This window comes from Anomaloglossus baeobatrachus, chromosome 5 (genome assembly GCF_048569485.1).
Source record: "Anomaloglossus baeobatrachus isolate aAnoBae1 chromosome 5, aAnoBae1.hap1, whole genome shotgun sequence".
NCBI classification, from domain to species: domain Eukaryota; kingdom Metazoa; phylum Chordata; class Amphibia; order Anura; family Aromobatidae; genus Anomaloglossus; species Anomaloglossus baeobatrachus.
In genome coordinates, this window is record NC_134357.1 from 335,635,212 (window position 1) to 335,658,479 (window position 23,268).

General features: G+C 48.7%; 1 protein-coding gene across 1 annotated transcript in view; it reads left to right on the top strand.

The window, feature by feature from the left end:
• The window catches only part of IFT52 (intraflagellar transport 52), a 106,515-nt gene that overhangs the window by 30,652 nt on the left and 52,595 nt on the right, over window positions 1-23,268 (top strand). The window contains exons 6-7 of the mRNA XM_075349839.1: window positions 1,437-1,508; window positions 10,897-11,023. Coding sequence (XP_075205954.1) covers window positions 1,437-1,508; window positions 10,897-11,023 — 199 coding nt within the window. The remainder of the gene's footprint in view (window positions 1-1,436; window positions 1,509-10,896; window positions 11,024-23,268) is intronic.

Here is a 23,268-nt window from a genome sequence, read left to right on the forward strand (position 1 = left end):
AATGTTCTACCATGATGAATGTAATTGTGCATGAAAATCATCAAGATCCACAGGTGGCAGCTCTCTTTGCAATTGCCGATCAATGATGCCCCAGATGTGCTCAATAGGAAACAAGTCTGGAGATGCTATAGACCATGGTAACAGATGTAGGTCACACAGGTTACTCACAGTAGCTCCAGCAACATGTGGTCTGGCGTGTTTGTGTTAAAAAAACGCTCCGGGACATTTTGGGGATATGGCTGTACTACTTGTTCCATGTCCAAATCAATGTTAGTGTCCAAGGAAACAAGAATAGTCCAGTTATTGTACATTATGCCACAACATAATTTTGGGAGTGGGATGTTTCCTTGTGAAGGCCCCTTTACGGGAGTGTGATGTTTCGTTGTGAAGGCCCCTTTATGATGTTGCTCACGTGGTCTTCAGACCAATTTCCGGCTATCGTTGTGCTCAAGACAAAAGCAGAAGTCAATAATGAAGAGGATAGACCTTTTTTCCAGCCTCCATTGCTGTATTGTGCTGCCTTGAGAGCAGTGAGGTCAAATGAACAACTGGATGTGTGGCTCATAGCCCAATGCCATGCATAACCCCTTTATATGGTCTCTGATTTTCAGTTTCTCCATTGTTTTTCTATGCATTTTAAAGGTGTTCATATCCTGTTCTTAGGTCACTTTTAAGTGATTTTCCTGGACAATTTCAATGATATCTGTGCTCAAAAACTAACTTAAAGTCTCCATTAATTTAATGTTATAACATTGTGTGAATATTGTCGGGAAGTTAGTATGTTATGCTTTGTATAGCACCTATGTATTATACAACACTTTACTGTAGTATAAGGAAAATCTATCCAAAATGATAACTATTATTAAAAGTAACAGTCTAAGGAGAATGATGATCATGATATAGAAGGTAGAATTGTTTGCCTGGACAATGAACCATCCTTGTGAGTTCACACTGGCATCCCGGCTTCCATTCATACAGATCAGACAGATATTTTACACCGATTGCTATAAACGCCTTTGGCTTATGATGGAGATGGTCAGGTTTTCCTTGGAAGGATTCCAGTGCTATCTATGGCATAAATAGTGCTGCAGACTGCTTGCCAGCTAAAATACCGATACTCCTGGTAGGATACAGGTGGTATATTTAATGGCACAGAAGGAGCCAGTTACCCCTATAGGATCTGATCAGCCCAGGTATAAAGTGTACTGAGAAGTGGATTAGGCTGGAGTGTATAATAATTGTGGTAAAAGCAACTCAAACCATATAGTTCCAGGATAAACCTGAAATGAGACTTGACTGATCAGCTCCATTGTATGAGCGCAGCCATGATATTCCCTCTGTTGGGTGAATAGGAAGTCTACTGGAAATGTACACTGCAGATGCTGTGAAAGGGAAATAACTGGTGTCTCTTTTTTTTCACATTTTATTTTTCAAAGAGAGATTAATAGAGCGGCTGGAAAGAATATTTCTGCTGTAACTGATGATGAGGGTGAAGGGAACAATTCACAGTAAGTACTCAAAACAAGCGGCAACTGAAATGTGTTTACAAAGCGAAGAAGAATGAGTGATATGTCAGAAGGTGCCAATACACACCCACACCCACACACACACACACACACACACAGACACACACACACAGACACACACACACCCACACCCACACACACCCACACACACAGACACACACACACACACACCGGCCAAAGCGAACCATTACTTTTAGGATCAACTGATGATACACTATGGTGTCCTGACTCCCTCCCCAACAACAAACGTCAGCAAAAAAAGGATCAGTAATGTATAAGCAAGACAAACGCTTTATTCTCAGTGTATGTTGTGAATAATAAAAAGGTAGAATATCTGATAGTATACAAGTTACAGAGCCCTGCGCTCAACACATCCCTACCCAGATAGGACACCTGATCGAAAACTTGTGCTGTGCGTTTTCTCACATTAGAAAACGCAGCTGTAAAGCTGTAAATCATCAAGGACCCAGCAGCAATATATCATTATAATGATTCAGGTCCACCATAATATTATTTATTTATTTTACTCCTATATAATGCTATTAATGGAAGTCCGTTGCCAACAAAATGCATTTTAATTGAGCTATACAGTGTTGTAGGGAACTTAGCTCCTATATCAGCCATACCAGGATTGTACCTGTCACTGGCACCTGAGAAAATCACATTTAATTCATATAGAAATGAGGAGGCTTCGGAGCACTATTACACCTCTTGATTTGCATATTGAGGCTCTTCCCCCACTTCTGATTGACAGTGCTCTCACTTCCCAAATCAAGCACTTTCTGTAATGCTGCCGGCATGTGTGGCCGTATGCACACGCAGTGACCATGCATATTTTCCTTCCTGTGCCTTTTCTTCTGATGCAGCACTAATACACCCAGAATTGCAGTGAGCAGTGTCAGAAGAAAGGAGACAGGGAGGAGAACACGTGCGTGTGCAAGCAGCCATACACATGCCGGTAGCAGACAGTGCTCATTCTGGGAAGCAAACACTGTCAATCAGAAGCATGGGAAGGGCCACAGTATGCAAACAAGGAGGCGTAACAGTGCACCAAACTCTTAACCAGGACAAGGGTGAACCAGAGCCTCCTCATTCACATAGGAATTAAGTTATTTTCTCAAGCACTGTACCAGGAACACATAGCAAACAAAGCAAAAATCTAGCTGTACAATGTGCAGAAAAATGTATTTAAGGCTATGTGCGCACGTTGCGTATTTGCATGCAGTTACGCTGCGATCTGCACCGCAGCGTAACTGCATGCGTCCTGTGTCCTCAGCATAATCTATGAAGATTATGCAGGAGCCGTGCGCACAAGGCGTATTAGAGTGCAGCGCTTCGGCTGCTGCCCGAAGCGCGCGTTCTAAGAAGTGACATGTCACTTATTCCATGCGCTCTGCATGCAGCCCCCGCTCTGTCCATGGGAGGGGCTGCAGTCAGAGCGCATGAAATCGGCTTTTTTTTTTTTTTTCATTACGGACTCTTTCTGCAGCGATTTGAAGCGCACGTGTGCTGTTCAAATCGCTGCAGAAATTTCTGCAGGGCAGAACGCTACGTGTGCATATAGCCTTATAGAGAATTCAAATTCAGACATCAAATGTCATGTACAAAAATCCATAAAAAAATGTACAGTAGGTCTGTGTGTTTCAGATGAGAACCATCCTTAATCATAAGAAAAATAAATTGGGGCGCTCCCTCTATAGAACCGTATGGACCAGCGTGTGAGATAATGGAGATAAGGCTCACCTGAATGAGTAGCGCAGTCCACAGCCGCAACTCTGGTGGAGACAACGAGAAGGACTGTAGCAGCCGTCGTCAATCCCGCAGGGGGATAGAGGAATTGGATCCAAGAAATAAAAATGACGACATAAAGGTGCTGTCCAGCTGTATTAAAATGGATGATACAAAATGTATTTAAACTAAATATACAACGCGTTTCTAGAGCGGACCGCTCTCTTCCTCAGGTATAGAAGAAAACCCCCATGGGCTTTAGTTTTATAGTTAATGCAACAGATGTTAGTAGTCAAATTAATTGCTGCTAAATTTGTTATTTCTTTGTCGCTCCATTAGGAGACCCAGACAATTGGGGTGTATAGCTTCTGCCTCCGGAGGCCACACAAAGTATTACACTTTAAAAAGTGTAACCCCTCCCCTCTGCCTATACACCCTCCCGTGCATCACGGGCTCCTCAGTTTTGTGCTTTGTGTTGAAGGAGGCACACATTCACTCGAGCTCCCATTTTAGTCAGCAGCAGCTGCTGATTGTATCGGATGGAAGAAAAGAGGGCCCCCACAGGGCCCCCGGCATGCTCCCTTCTCACCCCACTGAGTCGGCGGTGCTGTTAAGGTTGAGGTACCCATTGCGGGCACAAAGGCTGGAGCCACATGCCGTTTTCCTTCCCCATCCCTTAGAGGCTCTGGGGAAGTGGGATTCTAACCGGTCATCCAGGCACTGGGACCGGGCTCCCTCCGCAGCCCCTGTGGGAATCTGACGGACAGGAGACTTGGTATCATCAGGGACAGGGCCCTGCATCTAAAGGTACTCTGTGTCCCCTTGGGGACGGCGCATGGAGCGCTTGGTCTCAGACGCTGCAGCGGCTGCTGTATTTTTATGACGACCGGGACTACCGCGCCGACCGCACCTGTTTGCCGGCCGCGGCATTAAATCTAGTCCCCGGCTTCATGCGGCCTAGTGCCATAACTCCCGCCCCCGGGCCTGCCAATCAGGGGTAAGGGCGGGACGGTCGATCTGACGTCGACAGTGAGGGCTGGAGCACACTTTAGGTGTCCTCCTCCCCCCTCACTAATCACTGTGGGGCACCAGATTCCCGCACTTTATTAGTCGCCGCCCACGGCTCCCTCCTCCCCTGAGAACGCCGGCAGCCATGTTTTAAACACATTCTGCCGGTGGAGGACTTCTGGAACGAGCTCTGCAGCTCTGGGAGACCCAAGGCAGGGAATCTGGTGGACACACACCGCTTTGGGCGGTCGGTAAGCCACACCGGTCACCCGGTGCTGGTCCCCCTAGGGTGCCGAAGTGTATATATATATATATTTGTATACATTTTCTCTGTTCGGCCGCATTTTTGTGCTTTTGGCTATATACCCTGAGTGATCACCCTCCTAGGAGACAACAGCATGTCGTTCACAAGGAGCAAGGGTGCCAAGACACAGGGTTATTTTGCAACCTGTACCTCTTGTGCGGCTATGCTACCTGCAGGTTCCACCTACCCTCACTGTGAGCAATGCTCGGGCCCTGTGGCACTCGCTCAGCCGGAACGTCGGGCACTGGTGGGACCCTCGGCTCAGGTAGAACCGCCGGCTTCCCCTGTCCAGGTGGCAGGGACAGAGTTTGCAGTTTTAGCTGAGAAACTCTCTGAGTTACTTTCACAATCCATGGCTCAGTCTATGGACAAATGGTCTGCTAAGATACTAGAAGCCTTGCAGTCCAGACCGGCCCTTACTCAGGCCCCGGGCACTGCGGGGTCATCGTCCCCAGGCCCCTCTCGGTCTGCGCCGCAGCGTGCTCCCGGGGTGGCCCCTAGGTATCACGTGGAGGACTCCGGCACGGACCGCAGTCCCAGACCGGCTAAGCGGGCTCGCTGGGAATCTTCCCCGACTTCATCACGCTGTTCGGGGTCTCAGCTTGAGGACTCTCTGGAGGATGAAGCGGAGGTCGCAGCCCAGGGCTCTGACCCTGACGTTGCTCTCAATCTTGATACACCTGAAGGGGACGCCATAGTAAATGACCTTATAGCGCCAATCAACCAGGTGCTAGATCTTTCTCCCCCAACTCCACCTGTAGAGGAGTCGGCTTCACAGCAGGAGAAACACCAGTTTAGGTTTCCCAAACGTACACGGAGTGCTTTTTTCGATCACTCTAACTTTAGAGATGCTGTCCAGAAGCACAGAGCTTTTCCGGACAAGCGCTTTACTAAGTGCCTTAATGACACACGTTACCCCTTCCCCTCTGACGTAGTTAAGGGTTGGGCTCAATGTCCCAAGGTGGATCCTCCAGTCTCTAGACTGGCGGCTAGATCCGTAGTATCAGTGGCTGACGGTTCATCGCTCAAGGATGCCACTGACAGGCAGATAGAGCTCCTAATGAAATCCATCTATGAAGCCACAGGCGCGTCTTTTGCCCCGGCCTTTGCAGCCGTGTGGGCACTCCAAGCTATCTCAGCTTGTCTGTCTGAGATTAATGCGGTCACACGTACCTCTGCTCCGCAAGTAGCGTCTTTGACTTCTCAGGCGTCGGTATTTTCATCCTACGCCATGAATGCCGTCCTGGACTCTGCTAGCCGTACAGCGGTAGCATCCGCCAATTCGGTGGCAGTCCGCAGGGCCATGTGGCTACGCGAATGGAAGGCAGACTCTGCTTCCAAGAAGTTCTTAACCGGTTTACCATTTTCTGGCGACCGATTGTTTGGCGAGCGATTGGATGAAATTATTAAGCAATCCAAGGGAAAGGACTCGTCCTTACTCCAGTCCAAACCAAACAGACCTCAGCAACGGAAAATTCAAGCGAGGTTTCGGTCCTTTCGGCCCTCAGCCAGATCCCAATCCTCCTCGTCCAACAGGCCACAGAAGGGCCAGAGGAACTCTCATGCATGGCGGTCTAAGTCACGTCCTCCAAAGACCGCCGGAGGCACCGTCTCCAAGGCGGCCTCCTCATGACTTTCGGCCTCCCCAAACCGCATCCTCGGTCGGTGGCAGGCTCTCCCGCTTTGGCGACGCCTGGTTGCCACATGTCCAAGACCGATGGGTGAGAGACATTCTGTCTCACGGTTACAGGATAGAGTTCAGCTCTCGTCCTCCGACTCGTTTCTTCAGAACATCTCCGCCCCCCGAGCGAACCGATGCACTTTTTCAGGCGGTGAACACTCTGAAGACAGAAGGAGTTGTGATCCCCGTTCCCCTTCAGGAACGTGGTCGCGGTTTTTACTCCAACTTGTTCGTGGTGCCAAAAAAGGACGGCTCATTCCGTCCCGTTTTGGACCTCAAATTGCTCAACAGACACGTGAGAACCAGACGGTTTCGCATGGAATCTCTCCGCTCTGTCATCGCTTCGATGTCCCAAGGAGACTTCCTAGCATCGATCGACATCAAAGATGCTTATCTCCATGTGCCGATCGCACCCGAGCATCAACGCTTCCTGCGTTTTGCCATCGGGGACGAACACCTTCAGTTTGTGGCACTGCCTTTCGGCCTGGCGACAGCCCCACGGGTCTTCACCAAGGTCATGGCATCCGTTGTGGCAGTCCTACACTCTCAGGGCCACTCGGTGATCCCTTACTTAGACGATCTCCTAGTCAAGGCACCCTCCCGGGTGGCATGTCAACACAGCCTGACCGTTGCTCTGGAGACTCTCCAGAGGTTCGGGTGGATCATCAATTTCCCAAAGTCAAAATTGACTCCGACCCAATCACTGACTTACCTCGGGATGGAGTTTCATACTCTCTCAGCGATAGTCAAGCTACCGCTGGACAAACAGCGTTCGCTGCAGACAGGGGTGCACTCTCTTCTTCGGGCACAGTCACACCCTTTGAGGCGCCTTATGCACTTCCTGGGGAAGATGGTGGCAGCAATGGAGGCAGTCCCCTTTGCGCAGTTTCATCTGCGTCCACTCCAATGGGACATTCTCCGCAAATGGGACAGGAGGTCGACGTCCCTAGACAGGAACGTTTCTCTTTCTCTGGCAGCCAAAACCTCTCTTCAGTGGTGGCTTCTTCCCACTTCTCTGTCGAAGGGAAAATCCTTCCTGCCCCCATCCTGGGCTGTGGTCACGACGGACGCGAGTCTGTCAGGGTGGGGAGCGGTTTTTCTCCACCACAGGGCTCAGGGAACCTGGACTCCGACAGAGTCCTCCCTTCAGATCAATGTTCTGGAGATAAGGGCAGTGTATCTAGCCCTAAAGGCGTTCCATCGGTGGCTGGAGGGCAGGCAGATCCGCATACAGTCGGACAACGCCACGGCGGTCGCGTACATCAACCACCAGGGCGGCACGCGCAGCCGTCAAGCCTTCCAAGAAGTTCGGCGGATTCTGCTGTGGGCGGAGACCACAGCCTCCACCATCTCCGCAGTTCACATCCCGGGCGTAGAAAACTGGGAAGCAGACTTTCTCAGTCGCCAAGGCATGGACGCAGGGGAATGGTCTCTTCACCCGGACGTGTTTCAAGAGATCTGTTGTCGCTGGGGAACGCCGGACGTCGATCTCATGGCGTCACGACACAACAACAAGGTCCCGGCCTTCATGGCACGGTCTCAGGATCACAGAGCTCTGGCAGCGGACGCATTAGTTCAGGATTGGTCGCAGTTTCGACTGCCTTATGTATTTCCTCCTCTGGCAATGCTGCCCAGAGTGTTACGCAAGATCAGGTCCGACTGCCGCCGCGCCATCCTCGTCGCTCCAGACTGGCCGAGGAGGTAGTGGTACCCGGATCTGTGGCACCTCACGGTGGGTCAACCGTGGGCACTCCCAGACCGACCAGACTTGCTGTCTCAAGGGCCGTTTTTCCATCTGAATTCTGCGGCCCTCAACCTGACTGTGTGGCCATTGAGTCCTGGCTCCTAGCGTCCTCAGGGTTATCTCAAGATGTCATTGCCACTATGAGACAGGCCAGGAAACCAACGTCCGCCAAGATCTATCACAGGGCTTGGAGGATCTTCCTATCCTGGTGCTCTGATAAGGGCTTTACCCCCTTTTCTTTCCTTCCTTCAATCTGGAATGGACAAGGGTTTGTCTCTCGGCTCTCTCAAGGGACAAGTATCGGCGCTTTCCGTGTTTTTTCAAAAACGTCTAGCCAGGCTTCCGCAGGTCCGCACGTTCCTGCAGGGAGTTTGCCACATAGTCCCACCTTACAAGCGGCCGCTGGAACCCTGGGATCTTAACAGGGTTCTAAGGGCTCTTCAGAAACCACCTTTCGAGCCGCTGCGGGATGTCTCTCTATCACGTCTTTCGCAGAAGGTGGCTTTTCTAGTGGCAGTTACATCGCTCCGTAGAGTGTCGGAGCTTGCAGCGCTGTCATGCAAAGCCCCCTTCCTGGTTTTTCACCAGGATAAGGTGGTTCTGCGTCCGGTCCCGGAATTCCTTCCTAAGGTGGTATCCCCTTTTCATCTCAATCAGGATATCTCCTTACCTTCATTTTGCCCTCATCCAGTTCACGAATGTGAAAAGGATTTGCACTTGTTAGATCTAGTGAGAGCACTCCGGATCTACATGTCTCGCACGGCGCCACTGCGCCGTTCTGATGCGCTCTTTGTCCTTGTCGCTGGCCAGCGTAAGGGGTCGCAGGCTTCCAGGTCAACCTTGGCTCGGTGGATCAAGGAACCGATTTTTGAAGCCTACCGTTCTTCGGGGCTTCCGATTCCTTCAGGGCTGAAAGCCCATTCTACCAGAGCCGTGGGTGCGTCCTGGGCATTGCGGCACCGGGCTACGGCTCAGCAGGTGTGTCAGGCGGCTACCTGGTCTAGTCTGCACACTTTCACAAAACACTATCAGGTGCATACCTATGCTTCGGCAGATGCCAGTCTAGGTAGGCGAGTCCTTCAGGCGGCGGTTGCCCACCTGTAAGAGGGGGCCGTTTTCGGCTCTTTTTATCGGGGTATTCTTTTACCCACCCAGGGACTGCTTTTGGACGTCCCAATTGTCTGGGTCTCCCAATGGAGCGACAAAGAAGAAGGGAATTTTGTTTACTTACCGTAAATTCCTTTTCTTCTAGCTCCTATTGGGAGACCCAGCACCCGCCCCTGTTCCCTTCGGGCTGTTTGTTCTTTTGTGTACACATGTTGTTCATGTTGAATTGTTCTTTTGGTTCATGGTTCAGTTCTCCGAACATCCTTCGGATTGAATTTACCTTAGACCAATTTATAAGTTTACCTCCTTCCTGCTTTGGCACCAAAACTGAGGAGCCCGTGATGCACGGGAGGGTGTATAGGCAGAGGGGAGGGGTTACACTTTTTAAAGTGTAATACTTTGTGTGGCCTCCGGAGGCAGAAGCTATACACCCCAATTGTCTGGGTCTCCCAATAGGAGCTGGAAGAAAAGGAATTTACGGTAAGTAAACAAAATTCCCTTCATTAACTATAAAACTGAAGCCCATGGGTTGTTTTTTTCTATTCCTGAAGAAGAGCGGTCCGCTCAAGAAACGCGTTGAGTTTTTAGTTTAAATACATTTTGTATCAATCAATTTTAATACGGCTTGGACAGCATCCATCATTAATCATGATATTCACATAGATCTACATTGTTTTTTATGGATGTTTGTACATGACTTTTCATGTCTGAATGTCAATCCTTGGATTTTGTATAAAATACATTTTTCTGCATATCGTAGAGCTGGTATTGCTTTGTTTGCTATCTACTACATCTGGACAGCACGTTTCCCTGCTTTGGAATGTTGGAGTTTATTTTGAGGCTGAGCTGGACTCTTTCTATACATTACCAGTAACAGATATAGTGCTAGTATGGTTGTTACAGGGGCTAAAGGCGGCGTCACACGGTACGATATATCGTGCAATCACACCCGCCCCCTTCGTTTGTGCGTCACGGGCAATTCATTGCTCGTGTCGCACAAAGTCGTTAAACCTGCGTCACACGTACTTACCTCCCTAACGACGTTGCTGTGGGCGGCGAACATCCTCTTCCTGATAGGGGAGGGACGTTCGGCGTCACAGCGACATCATACAGCGGCCAGCCAATAGAAACGGAGGGGCGGAGATGAGCGGGACGTAACATCCCGCCCACCTCCTTCATTCCTCATTGCCGGCGAGACGCAGGTAAGTTGTTCGTCGTTCCCGGGGTGTCACACTTAGCAATGTGTGCTGCCCCGGGAACGACGAACAACCGGCGCGCAGAAGGAGGAACGACATTATGAAAATGAATGACGTGTCAACGAGCAACGATAAGGTGAGTATTTTTGCTTGTTAACAGCCGTTCGGAGGTGTCACACACTACGACATCTCTAACAATGCCGGATGTGCATCACGAATTCCGTGACCCCGACGACATATCGCCCGATATATCGTACTGTGTAACGCCGCCTTTAGTCCCCTTCACCGCTTAACAGCACATTTAAAATGCATTTTGGTGGTCACAGACTTTATTTAATTTCACAGTGCTTCAAATATATTGTCACTGTCCCCATTGGGGCTCACAATCTATATTCCCTATCAGTTGCCTTTGGACTTTGGGAAGAATCCGAAGAACTCAAACATGGGGAACACATACAAACTCCTTGATAGAAAGAAGTATACTGTATTAGATGGCGTATCACACACTGATTGCACAAGGATCGCATGCCACCATTATCTTTTATACAATGCTGTTAAACAGATCCCCATCTCTTACTTGTGATCCTCTCCTCTACTTACAGGGGTTTGACATTTGTTTACCCATTTGGTGCCACACTTAACATTATGAAGCCGGCAGTGGCCGTCCTGTCCACGGGATCTGTGTGTTTCCCACTGAACAGACCAGTCATGGCGTTCTATTATTCCAAGGTAATAACATGAGCAGTTAAATTGATTGTCGCTGTTTGCAGTGTGAACTGACTGTGGGTATTGATTATTTCAACCCCTTAAGGAGCAGCCAATTTTTCGCCTTTTTTTTATTGCTTCTGTATTTTCCTCGCCTTCTTTTATAAGCTAAAGCTTTTGTTATATTTTTAATGGCACGTAGCCGTAGGAAGGGCAAGTTGTAGTTTTGAATGACACCATTTATTTTACCATAAATTGTACAGGAAAATTGTGCGTAAAAGAAAAAATCCAACTGTGGTGAAAAAACTCCAGTTTTTTTTTTCGTTGGACGTGTTTTTATGTTTTTTATTGTGCTGTAAAAATAAACCGTGTAATAATTCTGCAGATCAATATGATAACGGCAATATGTTTTGCCTTTTAAAGCACCACTCCAGCAGTTTTTTTTCTTTTTTTAAAGCTGGAGTGGTGTATTCAATTTAAGTTCCCTGCCCCCTGTCATATCTCACTTTCTGGTGTCTTCACCTTTTTAACCATTGTGCTCCAATTTCGCGGTGCCACCTTGTGGCAGCAACTTCTAAGGACGGTTTCACACATCCGGCTTTTTGCCGTTTTGCCGGATTCGGCGCACGCCAGTACAGTGTATACAGTACAATGGCAGCGCCGCAACTTCCGGGTCACATGCTCCGGTCACATGACAGCATGTGACCGGCGCTTGTTGCGCTGCCATTGTACTGTATACACTGTACTGGCGTGCGCCGAATCCGGCAAACCAGCGAAAAGCCGGATGTGTGAAACTAGCCTAACTGGGCGAAAGTCGGAAAAGTTATGTGACAAGCTCTCAATACAAGTCTATGAGAGCCAGAGCAATGCTCTCATAAACTGGTATAGAAGAGGGACCTCTGTCTCTCTCCATGAAACACTGGAGCGAGCCAGCAGGTCGCAAACTGCAGAAGACAGATGGGAGCAGCGCAGAAAGAAGGTGAAGCTGGCAGCAGATGAGTATAAGAGTAAAGCTGCTTTCACACATCCGGTTTTTGCCTACAATCCGGTGTAAAAACTTATGCAACGGATCAAGCGAAAAAACGGATCAGTTGCCTCAGTTTTTTCCATCAGTTCCTTCAGTTTTTGGACGGATCCGTTGTGCTACTGAGCATGCTCAGTAGCAAAAAGCAGAATCAGTCGCTATAATGCGTTGTATGCCGCATTACGATGGATCCGGCTCCCATAGGCTTTTATTGTACATGATCCGGCGCGGTCCATGTAAAATTGCTGCGTCCTTTCCGGCAGCTGGACACAGAAATTTTGCCGGTTCAGGCACACGGCGGATGCAATACAAGGGCATCAGACACAATCCAGCGCTAAGGCAATTTAATAAGTAAAAAACCGCATCCGGCGCCGGATCCATTTTATCCTGTATTCGCCGGATTGTGCCTGACGGCAAAAACCGGATGTGTGAAAGCAGCCTAAGTGCAGGGAACTAAGATTTAAAGCATCATTTCAGTAGTAAAGTAAAAATAATAAACGTTGAAGTGGTGCTTTAAAGAGTTATTTCCATTTCCAAGATCCTATCCCAATATGTAGTAGGTATACGGTAATTAATGTAGTATAGTTCTCTTGATTGGCTATGTCACTTACCTCATGTGCAGGGCATTGCAGTAGCTTAGGTATTCATGGTTACCACCACACGCAACTAAGTAACACTCTGAGTGGTTGTAACCATGGATACCTAAGCTGCAATGCCCTGCACATGAGGTAAGAGACATGGCTATAATCAGGAGAATTATACTACATTTCTAATTGGAGGTATTTGCTAATATTCTTATTATTTATCATTACTACGCCTACTACATGGATCTTGGAGATGGGAATAACCCCTTTGAGTTAAAAAAAATAAAATAAAGTAAAATTGGAGTCTCCAAATGTGGTATCTTAATGGTTAAAAATTAAAAAAAAAATTTGAGATCTTTATGAAAGAAAAAAAATTAGTTTGTGTCCCCTATTTTTTTTTCTTCTTTCTTAAACAGACCTATATGAGGGCTCATTTTTTGTGTGCGTGGGCTGATGTTTTTATGAATACCAATTTGGGATACAGAGCACATTTTGAATGCTTTTTATTGCATTTTGGGGGAATTTGCATATCAGTTAGCTTTTCCATTTTGCCGTTAACCAAATGGGAAAAATATTTGAAAATGTAATTAGTTCACGTGATTAGGCACTCGGATCAGAGTTCAGAGTTCGTATTCGGAGTTTGGACGCTTTACATATGCAAACCACTTGTATGAGTATCGCTGCGCTCGCGTACACTCGGTGCTTGGCCCAGTGCGAGCCGGTTGCAGTGTTTGATTGGCTCACACTGGGGGTAACAACAGCGTGATCAGATGTAGTGTGCATCCCCCTATCAAAAAAAAAGGGAAACCCCGCCCACCATCCCATAAAAGTGCTCTGTTTATGGCTGTCTGCATGTGTGCGGATATCTGAACTGCCCAATCAGTGACTTCCATTGTGGTTCAGGTCAAGTCCGGGGCCCAAACCAAACTTTATCTAAAGTCAGGCGACTCCACCGAATCAAACTTACACTGCTCCGCTTATCTCTTTTGGCACACACCAATATTAAAGGTAGTATTTTTTGTTTTTTGTTTTTTTTTTTATTATTTTTACCTTTTGTTATTTTCAGTAAGGGAAAATGAGGTCAATATGAAATGTTAAACTTATATTTCCCATGGTAACTGATCAGCACCCCGTGATTCCTTGATGTCCGTCAAAAGTGACGTGGCCATTTTGAAACTTCTTAAATGCTGTTGTTATGCCTAACAATGCTGATATGATTGGCGCTAGCTCCCGATGCGTCAGTTACATGCAGGCGCCAGCAATGTAATAGAGGCGGCACCTACGCTGAGTGAGATGAGTGTTAGTGCCTGGCAGGTAAACATGGCATGACTCTAATAGAGTTGAATTACTTTGCAAATTCAGGACTAGGTTCACAAAGCCAATAATCTTGGAATAGTCTCAAAGCCAATTAACAATAGTATTTAACATATCCCTATAAAACATTTCTATATTAGTTCAATTAAAATTGCCCGGGTAAACAGATAAATACCAAAATATAAGGGGGACACAATGTGATGTGAGGTAGCCGTAAACCTTCTGAAGCTGCAGCAGTAGGGTAAGTGCCAATTAATATTGGATTATCATTTCCCTATTGATTCCCTGTTGTAGCCCTGCCTACCAACGGAGGGTAGAACACCCTAACTTATCTGGGCGCCCCCGTTCCACGTTGGCTCACCCTCACTCACTCCTGGATCACTCTACTAACAGAAAAAAACATCAACCACATACAATAGCGACAGATATCAACCAGTCTACCAGAATGACACCTGAATCCTCCTCTTGTCTTATTGTCCCCCGGGCTTCCTGATGATCCGAAAAGGGTCGGAAAAACGCGTCGAGGCCGTGCTTATAGCACTCATCTCAAGGGAAGTGATTCTTCTTCATTATATGGCTTTATGGTGTATATTACATTTTTCTGGAGTTAAGGCCCAGTCACACTAAACAACTTACCAGCGATCCCAACAGCGATACAACCTGATAGGGATCGCTGGTAAGTTGCTAGGAGGTCGCTTGTGAGATGTCACACTAAGCGACGCTCCAGCGATCCCACCAGCAACCTGACCTGGCAGGGATCGCTGGAGCGTCGCTACACGTGGAAGCATGCTGCGCTTTGGTAACTAAGGTAAATATCGGGTAACCAACCCTATATTTACCTTGGTTACCAGCGCACACCGCTTAGCGCTGGCTCCCTGCACACCTAGCCACAGTACACATCGGGTTAATTACCCGATGTGTACTCTGCTACGTGTGCAGGCAGAAGGGAGCCAGCTTCTGCGGACGCTGGTAATCACGGTAAACATTGGGTAACCAAGAAGCCCTTCCCTTGGTTACCCGATATTTACCTTCGTTACCAGCGTCCGCCGCTCTCATACTGCCAGTGCCGGCTCCCTGTTCCCTGCACGAATAGCCACAGTACACATGGGGTTAATTACCCGATGTGTACTCCAGCTACGTGTGCAGGGAGCCGGCACTGACAGCTGAGAGCGGCAGACGCTGGTAACGAAGGTAAATATCGGGTAACGAAGGGAAGGGCTTCTTGGTTACCCGATATTTACATTGGTTACCAGCGTTCGCAGAAGCTGGCTCCTGCTGCCTGCACATTTAGTTGTTGCTCTGTCGCTGTCACACACAGCGATCTGTGCTTCACAGCGGGACAGCAACAACTAAAAAATGGTCCAGTACATTCAGCAACAACCAACGACCTCACAGCAGGGGCCAGGTTGTTGCTGGATGTCACACACAACAACATCGCTAGCAAGTTGTGCCTCAGCAGCGATGTTGCTAGTGATGTTGCTTAGTGTGACGTGGCCTTAAAGGGGGAGTATTTTGAGCTGATGTGCTATTTGTTACTATCAGAACGGACCCAGTCACTCTATTGCCAGGACATTGTATACATCTGTTTACCTTTGGTGTTTTGTCCCTGTGTAAAGTATACAACAATTAAGGGCTGTGAAAAGACATTATTATTTGGTCACGTTAATAGACTGGGACTTGAGCTATATCTTTCAACATGACAGCCTTTCTTTTTCGCTCCTAATTGGGAGACCCAGACAATTGGGTGTATAGCTATTGCCTCTGGAGGCCACACAAAGTATTACACTTAAAAGTGTAAGGCCCCTCCCCTTCTGGCTATACACCCCCAGTGGGATCACTGGCTCACCAGTTTTGTGCTTTGTGCGAAGGAGGCAACACATCCACGCATAGCTCCACTTTTTAGTCAGCAGCAGCTGCTGACTATGTCGGATGGAAGAAAAGAGGGCCCATACTAAGGGCTCCCAGCATGCTCCCTTCTCACCCCACTGTATGTCGGAGGTGTTTGTAAGGTTGAGGTACCCATTGCGGGTACGGCGGCAGGAGCCCACATGCTGATTCCTTCCCCATCCCTTTTTACAGGGCTCTGGGTGAAGTGGGATTTACCGGTCTCCAGGCACTGAGACCGTGCTCCATCTACAGCCCCTGGAGAAGATGCTGGATGGAGCGGAGTACATCAGGGACATGGCCCTGCTTCCTCAAGGTACTCTGTGTCCCCGTGCATTTGGCGCTCACACCGCAGCATGCTGGGTGTTGTAGTGCGCCGGGGGACATCAGCGCTGCGGCGCCTGTGCCATGGCCTCATTCAGCTTCGCTGAAGCAGGCTCACTTATGGGAATCGGTCGCGCCGGCCGCTGGGACTGCGGCGCGGCTGGCACTTGTGGTGCGCCGGGGACTTCAGCGCGGCCCGCGCTTTTACGGCGGCCGCGCTGATAACTAGAGTCCCCGGCTTTTGCGGCCTGCTTCCGTTCGTTCCCGCCCCCAGACCTGCCAGTCAGGAGAGGGGCGGGACGCTGGCCACTTCTAGGAATCGGTCGCGCCGGCCGCTGGGACTGCGGCGCGGCTGGCACTTGTGGTGCGCCGGGGACTTCAGCGCGGCCCGCGCTTTTACGGCGGCCGCGCTGTTAACTGGAGTCCCCGGCTTCTGGGCCTAGTCTCCCTTCGTTACCGCCCACAGCCCTGACAGTCAGGGTAGGGGCGTGACGCTGCATAGCACAGCAGCGCTGAGAGCTGGAGTATGTTTTGCATACTCCACCCCTCTCACTGTGTGCACTGTGAATCCGGATTCCCGCACTTTCTCAGGCACGCCCACGGCTTCCTTCTCTACAAGGACGCCGGCAGCCATTAGTGTCAGTTTCTGTACGATACAGAGACAAGTGTGGAAGACCCTGGCATTCTGATAGTCACACAATCGCTGCAACAGGCGTTAAGCAGCACCTGTGGTGCTAACCCCACTAGTGCAGAAGTGCACTTATAGATATGCTTGTACTATATACATTGCACTGTTTGGTCGCACGTTGTATATACCCTCCTGGATTATGCGGAGGAGTTATCAGCATATTCTCTGTGTAAAACAAAGGTGCAGAACCACATGTTTTTCTATACAGCTGGTACAGCATGTACGGCTATACGGCCGGCAGGTTACATAGACTCCCATTGTATGCACTAATGGCCAGGGGATGAGGACGGTGTCTGCAGTATTTACTGACAGTTTTTCTGAGACTATGGCTATGATACTAGAAGCCTAGCAGTCCAGACATGTCTCTCACAATATGGGCACTGTTGAATCATTGATCCATGGCCCCCCTCAGTGTGAACAACTAACAGCTCCGGGAATGTCACACGCATCCCAGAGTCACGGCTCTGCACGGACGTCAGTCCCAGACAGCCTAAGCGGGCTCACTATGAGCGGCCTCGGTTTCATCAGGGTCCTAGCAGAAGGACTCGCTGTGTAATGAGGCGGAAGTAGCGGCTCAGGATTCTGATCCTGAGACCGCTCTCAATCTGGATACACCTGATCGTGACGCCATAGTAAATAATCTTATAGCGTCCATCTATAGAATGTGGGTTATTTCTCACAGCTCCTCCAGTGGAGGAGTCAGCTTCACGTATTTTTCTGGACCACTCTGCCTTCAGAGAGGCAGTCCAGGAACACCACGCTTATCCAGATATGCGCTTCTCCAAACGGCTTGGGATACACGTTATCCCTGTCCCCTGACTTGGTCAGGGACTGGACCCAGTGTCCCAAGCGGCATCCTCCAATCTCCAGGCTTGTAGCTAGATCCATAGTTGCAGTGGGAGATGGAACTGCTGTTGGCTCCGGCATTCTCTCCCTTGGGGCACTCCAAGCTATTTCAGCTTGTCTTACACAGATTGACACGGTTCCACGTACATCTGTGCCGCAGGTGGCATCCTTAACCTCTCAAATGTCTGCATTTGTTTCTTACGCGATTCAGGTTGTCCTGGACTCTGCGAACCGTGCGGCGGTAGCCTCCGCTACTCCGTGTTTTTAAGCAGAGCCTGGTCTGCTCGTTAAGTGAATGGAAGGCAGATTCTGCTTCCAAAAAAGGTTGCCTAACCAGTTGCCTTTTTCTGCTGACCGACTGTTTGGTGAATGTAACCATTAAACAGTCCAGGGGTAAGGATTCATCCTTTCCTCAGCCCGGACACAACAAACCCCAACAGAGCAAGAGGCAGTCGGGGTTTTCGGCCTTTTCGAGGCTCGGGCAGGTCCCATTTTTCCTCGTCCAATGTGGACTCAAAAGGATCAGAGGAGCTCAGATTCTTAGCGGGCTCAGTCACGCCCAAAAAAGCGACAGTCTGAAAACCCGCTTCCAAGGCGGCTTCCTCATGACTTGCGGCCTCGGTCGGTAGCAGGCTCTCCCGCCTTGGCGATATTTAGCTGCCATAGGTCAATGACCATTGAGTGTGAGACATTCTGTCTCACGGGTACAGGATAGAGCTCACTTCTCGTCCTCCAACTCGATTCTTCAGAATTTCTCCACCTCCCGGCCGAGCCGCTGCTCTTCTGCAAACAGGGTGCACTCTATAGGCAGAAAGAGTGATGACCCCCGTTCCTCTTCAGGAACAAGGTCACGGTTTTTACCCCAAATTCTTTGCGGTACCTATAACAACGGGCCGTTCCGTCCCGTTCTGGATCTAAAAATGCTCAGCAAGCTCGTGGACACCAGGCGGTTCCGGATGGAATCCCTCCGCCATGTCATCGCCTCAAGGTCCCAAGGATATTTCCTAGCATCATTAGGCATCAAGGATGCTTATCCACACGTGCCGATTGATCCAGAGCACTAGCGTTTCTACGCTTCGTTATAGGAGACGAACACCTTCTGTTCGTAGCTCTACCTTCCGGCTAGCGACAGTCCCACTGGTCTTCGCCAAGGTCAGGGCAGCAGTAGTCACAGTCCTGCACTCTCAGGGTCACTCTGTGATCCCGTATTTAGACGATCTACTTGTCAAGGCACTCTCTTAGGAAACATGCCAACACTGCCCGAACGTTGCGCTGGAGACTCTCTAAAGTTTTGGGTGGATCATCAACTTTTTAAAGTCAGATCCGACCCCGACCCTATCGATAACATATCTAGGCATAGAGTTTCTTACTCTCTCAGCGATAGTGAAGCTTCCGCTAGACAAACAGCATTCACTACGGGCTGCAAGCTCTTCTTTAAGAACCAGTCGCACACATTGAGACGCCTCATGCACTTCCTACGTAAGATGGTAGCAATGGAGGCAGTTCCTTTCGCGCAGTTTTACTGCGTCCACTACAATGGGACATTCTCCGCCAATGGGACGAGGAGTCGACGTCCCTCAACAGAGTCGTCGTTCTTTCTCAGGCGGCCAAGGAATCTCTACGGTGGTGGCTTCTTCCCACCTCTTGGTCAAAAAGAAGGTCCTTCCTATCCCCATCCTGGGCGATAGTTACGACAGACGCGAGTCTATCAGGGTGGGGAGCAGTTTTTCTCCACTACAGCGCTCAGGGTACGTGGACTCAGCAAGAGTCCACCCTTCAGATCAATGTTCTTGAATACAGAGCAGTGTATCTTGCCCTACAAACCTTCCAACAGCGGCTGGAAAGCAAGCATATCCGACTTCAGTCGGACAGCTCCACAGCGGTGGCATACATCAACCACCAAGGAAGAACGCGCAACCGGCAAGCCTTCCAGGAAGTCCGGCAGGTTCTGATGTGGGTGGAAGACACGGCATCCACCATATCCACAATTCACATCCCAAGTGTGGAAACTAGGAAGCTGACTTCCTAAGTCGCTGAGGTGTGGCCGAAAGAGTATGGTCTCCTCACCCGGACGGGTTTCAGGAGATCTGGCGCCGCTGACAGAGGCCGGACGTCGATCTAATGGCGTCACGGCACAACAACAATGTGCCAGCTTCATGGCACGGTTTCACAATCATCGAGCTCTGGCGGCAAACGCCTTAGTTCAGCATTGGTCGCAGTTCCAGCTACCTTAGGTGCCACCTCTGGCATTGTTGCCCAGAGTACTGCGCTAGATCAAGACCGACTGCGGCCGCGCCATCCTCGTCGCTACAGATTGGCCGAGGATGTTGTGGTACTCGGTTCTGTGGTGCCTCACGGTAGGCTAACCGGGGGCACTACCAGACCAATCAGACTGGCTGTCTCAAGGGCCATTCTTCCATTTGAATTCTACGGCCCTCAACCGGATGGTGTGGCATTGAGTCCTGGAACCTAGTGTCGTCAGGATTACCTCAGGACGTGGTTGCCACCATGAGACAGGCTAGCATACCAACGTCCGCCAAGATTGACCACAGGACGTGGAAGATATTCTTATCTCGGTGCTCGGCGCAGGGTGTTTCTCCCTGGCCGGTTGCATCGTCTATGTTTCCTTCCTTCCTGCAATCTAGGTAGGAAAATGGGTTGTCGCTCAGTTCCCTTTAGGGACAAGTCTCAGCGCTATCTGTATTTTTTCAGAAACGACGACTTCCTCAGGTACGCACGTTCCTACGGGGAGTTTGTCTTCTCAGCACTCCGTACAAGCGGCCGTTAGAGCCCTGAGATCTGAACAAGGTTCTAATTGCTCTCCAGATGCCGCCTTTCGAGCCTTTGAAGGATGTCTCCCTTCCCGTTTTTCACGGGAAGTGGCCTTCTAGTAACGGTCTCGTCTCTTAGGAGAGTTTCCGAGCTAGCAACGCTCTCATACAAACTCCCTTCCTGGTCCTTCACCAGGACAGGGTAGTTCTGCGTCCGGTTCCGGAATTTCTCCCTAAGGTGGTATCCCACTTTCATATCAATCAGGATATCACCTCACCTTCTTTGTGTCCTCGTCCAGTCCATCAATTTCAGAAAGATTTGCATCTGTTGGTTCTGGTGAGAGCACTCAGGTTCTACTTCCCGCATGGCGCTCCTGCGCCACCCGGATGCACTCTTTGTCCTTGTCGCTGGTCGGCGTAAACAGTCGCAAGCTTCCAAATCCACCCTTGCTCGGGGGATCGAGGAACCAATTCTTGAAACCTACAGTTCTACTGGGCTTCTGGTTCTCTCAAGGCCGAAGGCCCATTCTACCAGAGCCGTGGGTGCATCCTGGACATTACGGCACCAGGCTACGGCTCAGCAGGGGTGTCAGGCACCTACCTGATTGGGTCTGCATACTTTTACCAAGCATTTTCAGGTGCATACCTACGCTTCGGCAGACGCCAGCCTAGGTAGATAAGTCCTTCAGGCGGCAATTGCCCACCTGTAGGAAAGGGCTGTTTGACGGCCCTATCACGAGGTATTCTTTTACCCACCCAGGGACTGCTTTTGGACGTCCCAATTGTCTGGGTCTCCCAATTAGGAGCGAAAAAGAAGAAGGGAATTTTGTTTACTTACCGTAAATTCCTTTTCTTCTAGCTCCAATTGGGAGACCCAGCACCCGCCCTGTTTTCTCTGGGTTTTTCTGTTTTTTCGGGTACACATGTTGTTCATGTGGTATGGTTCAGTTCTCCGATGTTTCCTCGGATTGAATTGGTCTTTAAACCAGTTATTGGCTTTCCTCCTTCTTGCTTTGGCACTAAAACTGGTGAGCCAGTGATCCCACTGGGGGTGTATAGCCAGAAGGGGAGGGGCCTTACACTTTTAAGTGTAATACTTTGTGTGGCCTCCAGAGGCAATAGCTATACACCCAATTGTCTGGGTCTCCCAATTGGAGCTAGAAGAAAAGGAATTTACGGTAAGTAAACAAAATTCCCTTCTTTACTGCTATGCATGAACATTAGCAAGTAGTCTCTGTATAAGAGACACAATATCCCCACTGCAGAAGAATTGATATCTGTCACTATTGTATGTGGTTGATGTTTTTTTCTATGTTGGTAGGGTGATCCAGGAGTGAGTGAGGGTGAGCCAACGTGGAACGGGGGCGCCAAGATAAGTTAGGGTGTCCTACTCTCCGTTGGTAGGCAGGGGCTATAACAGGGAATTAATAGGGAAATGATAATCCAATATTAACTGGCACTTACCCTACTGCTCCAGCTTCAGAAGGTTTACGGCTACCTCACATCACATTGTGTCCCCCTTATATTTTGGTATTTATCTGTTTACCCGGGCAATTTTAATTGAACTAATAAAGAAATGTTTTATAGGGATATGTTATGTACTATTGTTAATTTACTTTCCAAATTCATAGAACTTATTTTATTACAAGTATGAGATGTTTTTTCATTGCTCTGCAGTGTTGTACCCACAAATTTTTTGCTGGTTTACCTAAACCGTCAGATTAATGCTAATGCAGATACCATTAATATAAAGTATTTATTCTGATATTTACCCCATATAAATGAGCAAATTGATCGCAGTGGAACAATAAAAGTCCATTCCTTGCTGATGGCGTTTTTTCAAGCGTGCATAAAAGCATCAGGAATTTTCCATGTCCTCGTCATTACCAGTGTGCGGTGCAGCGTGAGAGCTCCGATGACATTTTGCACAGTTAGAACTTTATGCCCATTTACACGTCTCCAGGAGAAGAGAAGTTACAAAAAAATGATGTTAATTAAAGTAAAGCTTCCCTTTCTCCGAGCTGTTTGACATTTACCATCTTAAGATGTTTCATGGAAACAAAGCTTAATCTGTCTCTCTAGAGGCCTTCAGTTTGAGTATATGAATGTTGGGTGAGTCCTCTTCTCTCCGTCCACAATTCATAGAACCACAAAATCTCCTGTTGTCAGTAGATCCCGTAATTGTACAGTATTACCGTATTTTTTGGACTATAAGGCTATGTGCGCACTTTGCGTCGAGGTAGTTGCAGTTCTAAACGCATCCTCTGGCGGAAATGGTATTTGCCAAAGTTGCTTTTGACCTCAAAAACGCTATAAATACGCTTGCGTTTTGGCCGCGTTTTTACCGCGATTTACATGCTTTTTTCATGTCTTTAAGTCAGATGCGTTTTGATGACAAATACACTGCTAAATAAAGTTTTAAGATTCAAACACTATGAAAAAATAAGAAAAAAATCCTAACAAATATCAAGATTAAAATCATAAGGAAAATAGCAGATTTTATTAAAATGATAACTGTTTGTTAATATGTATGTATAAAATAACGTTAAATTAATGTTTTTCAAAATTTTAATTGTCGGACTATGTGTGTGTGTAAAGGGACATATCATGCCTTTAACCCCTTCACGACCATGGACGCATATATCCATCATGGAGCGTGTCCCGTTAAGCCCCGCCCCCTGCCGCAGGCAGGCGGCGGCGGTCGGCACACATATCAGCTGTTTTCAACAGCTGACATGTGTGCCTGCATGTTGCGAGTGGAATCGCTTCCACTCGCAACATTTAACCCCTTAAATCTCGCTGCCAAAGTCTGGCAGCAAGATCTATATGAGCGC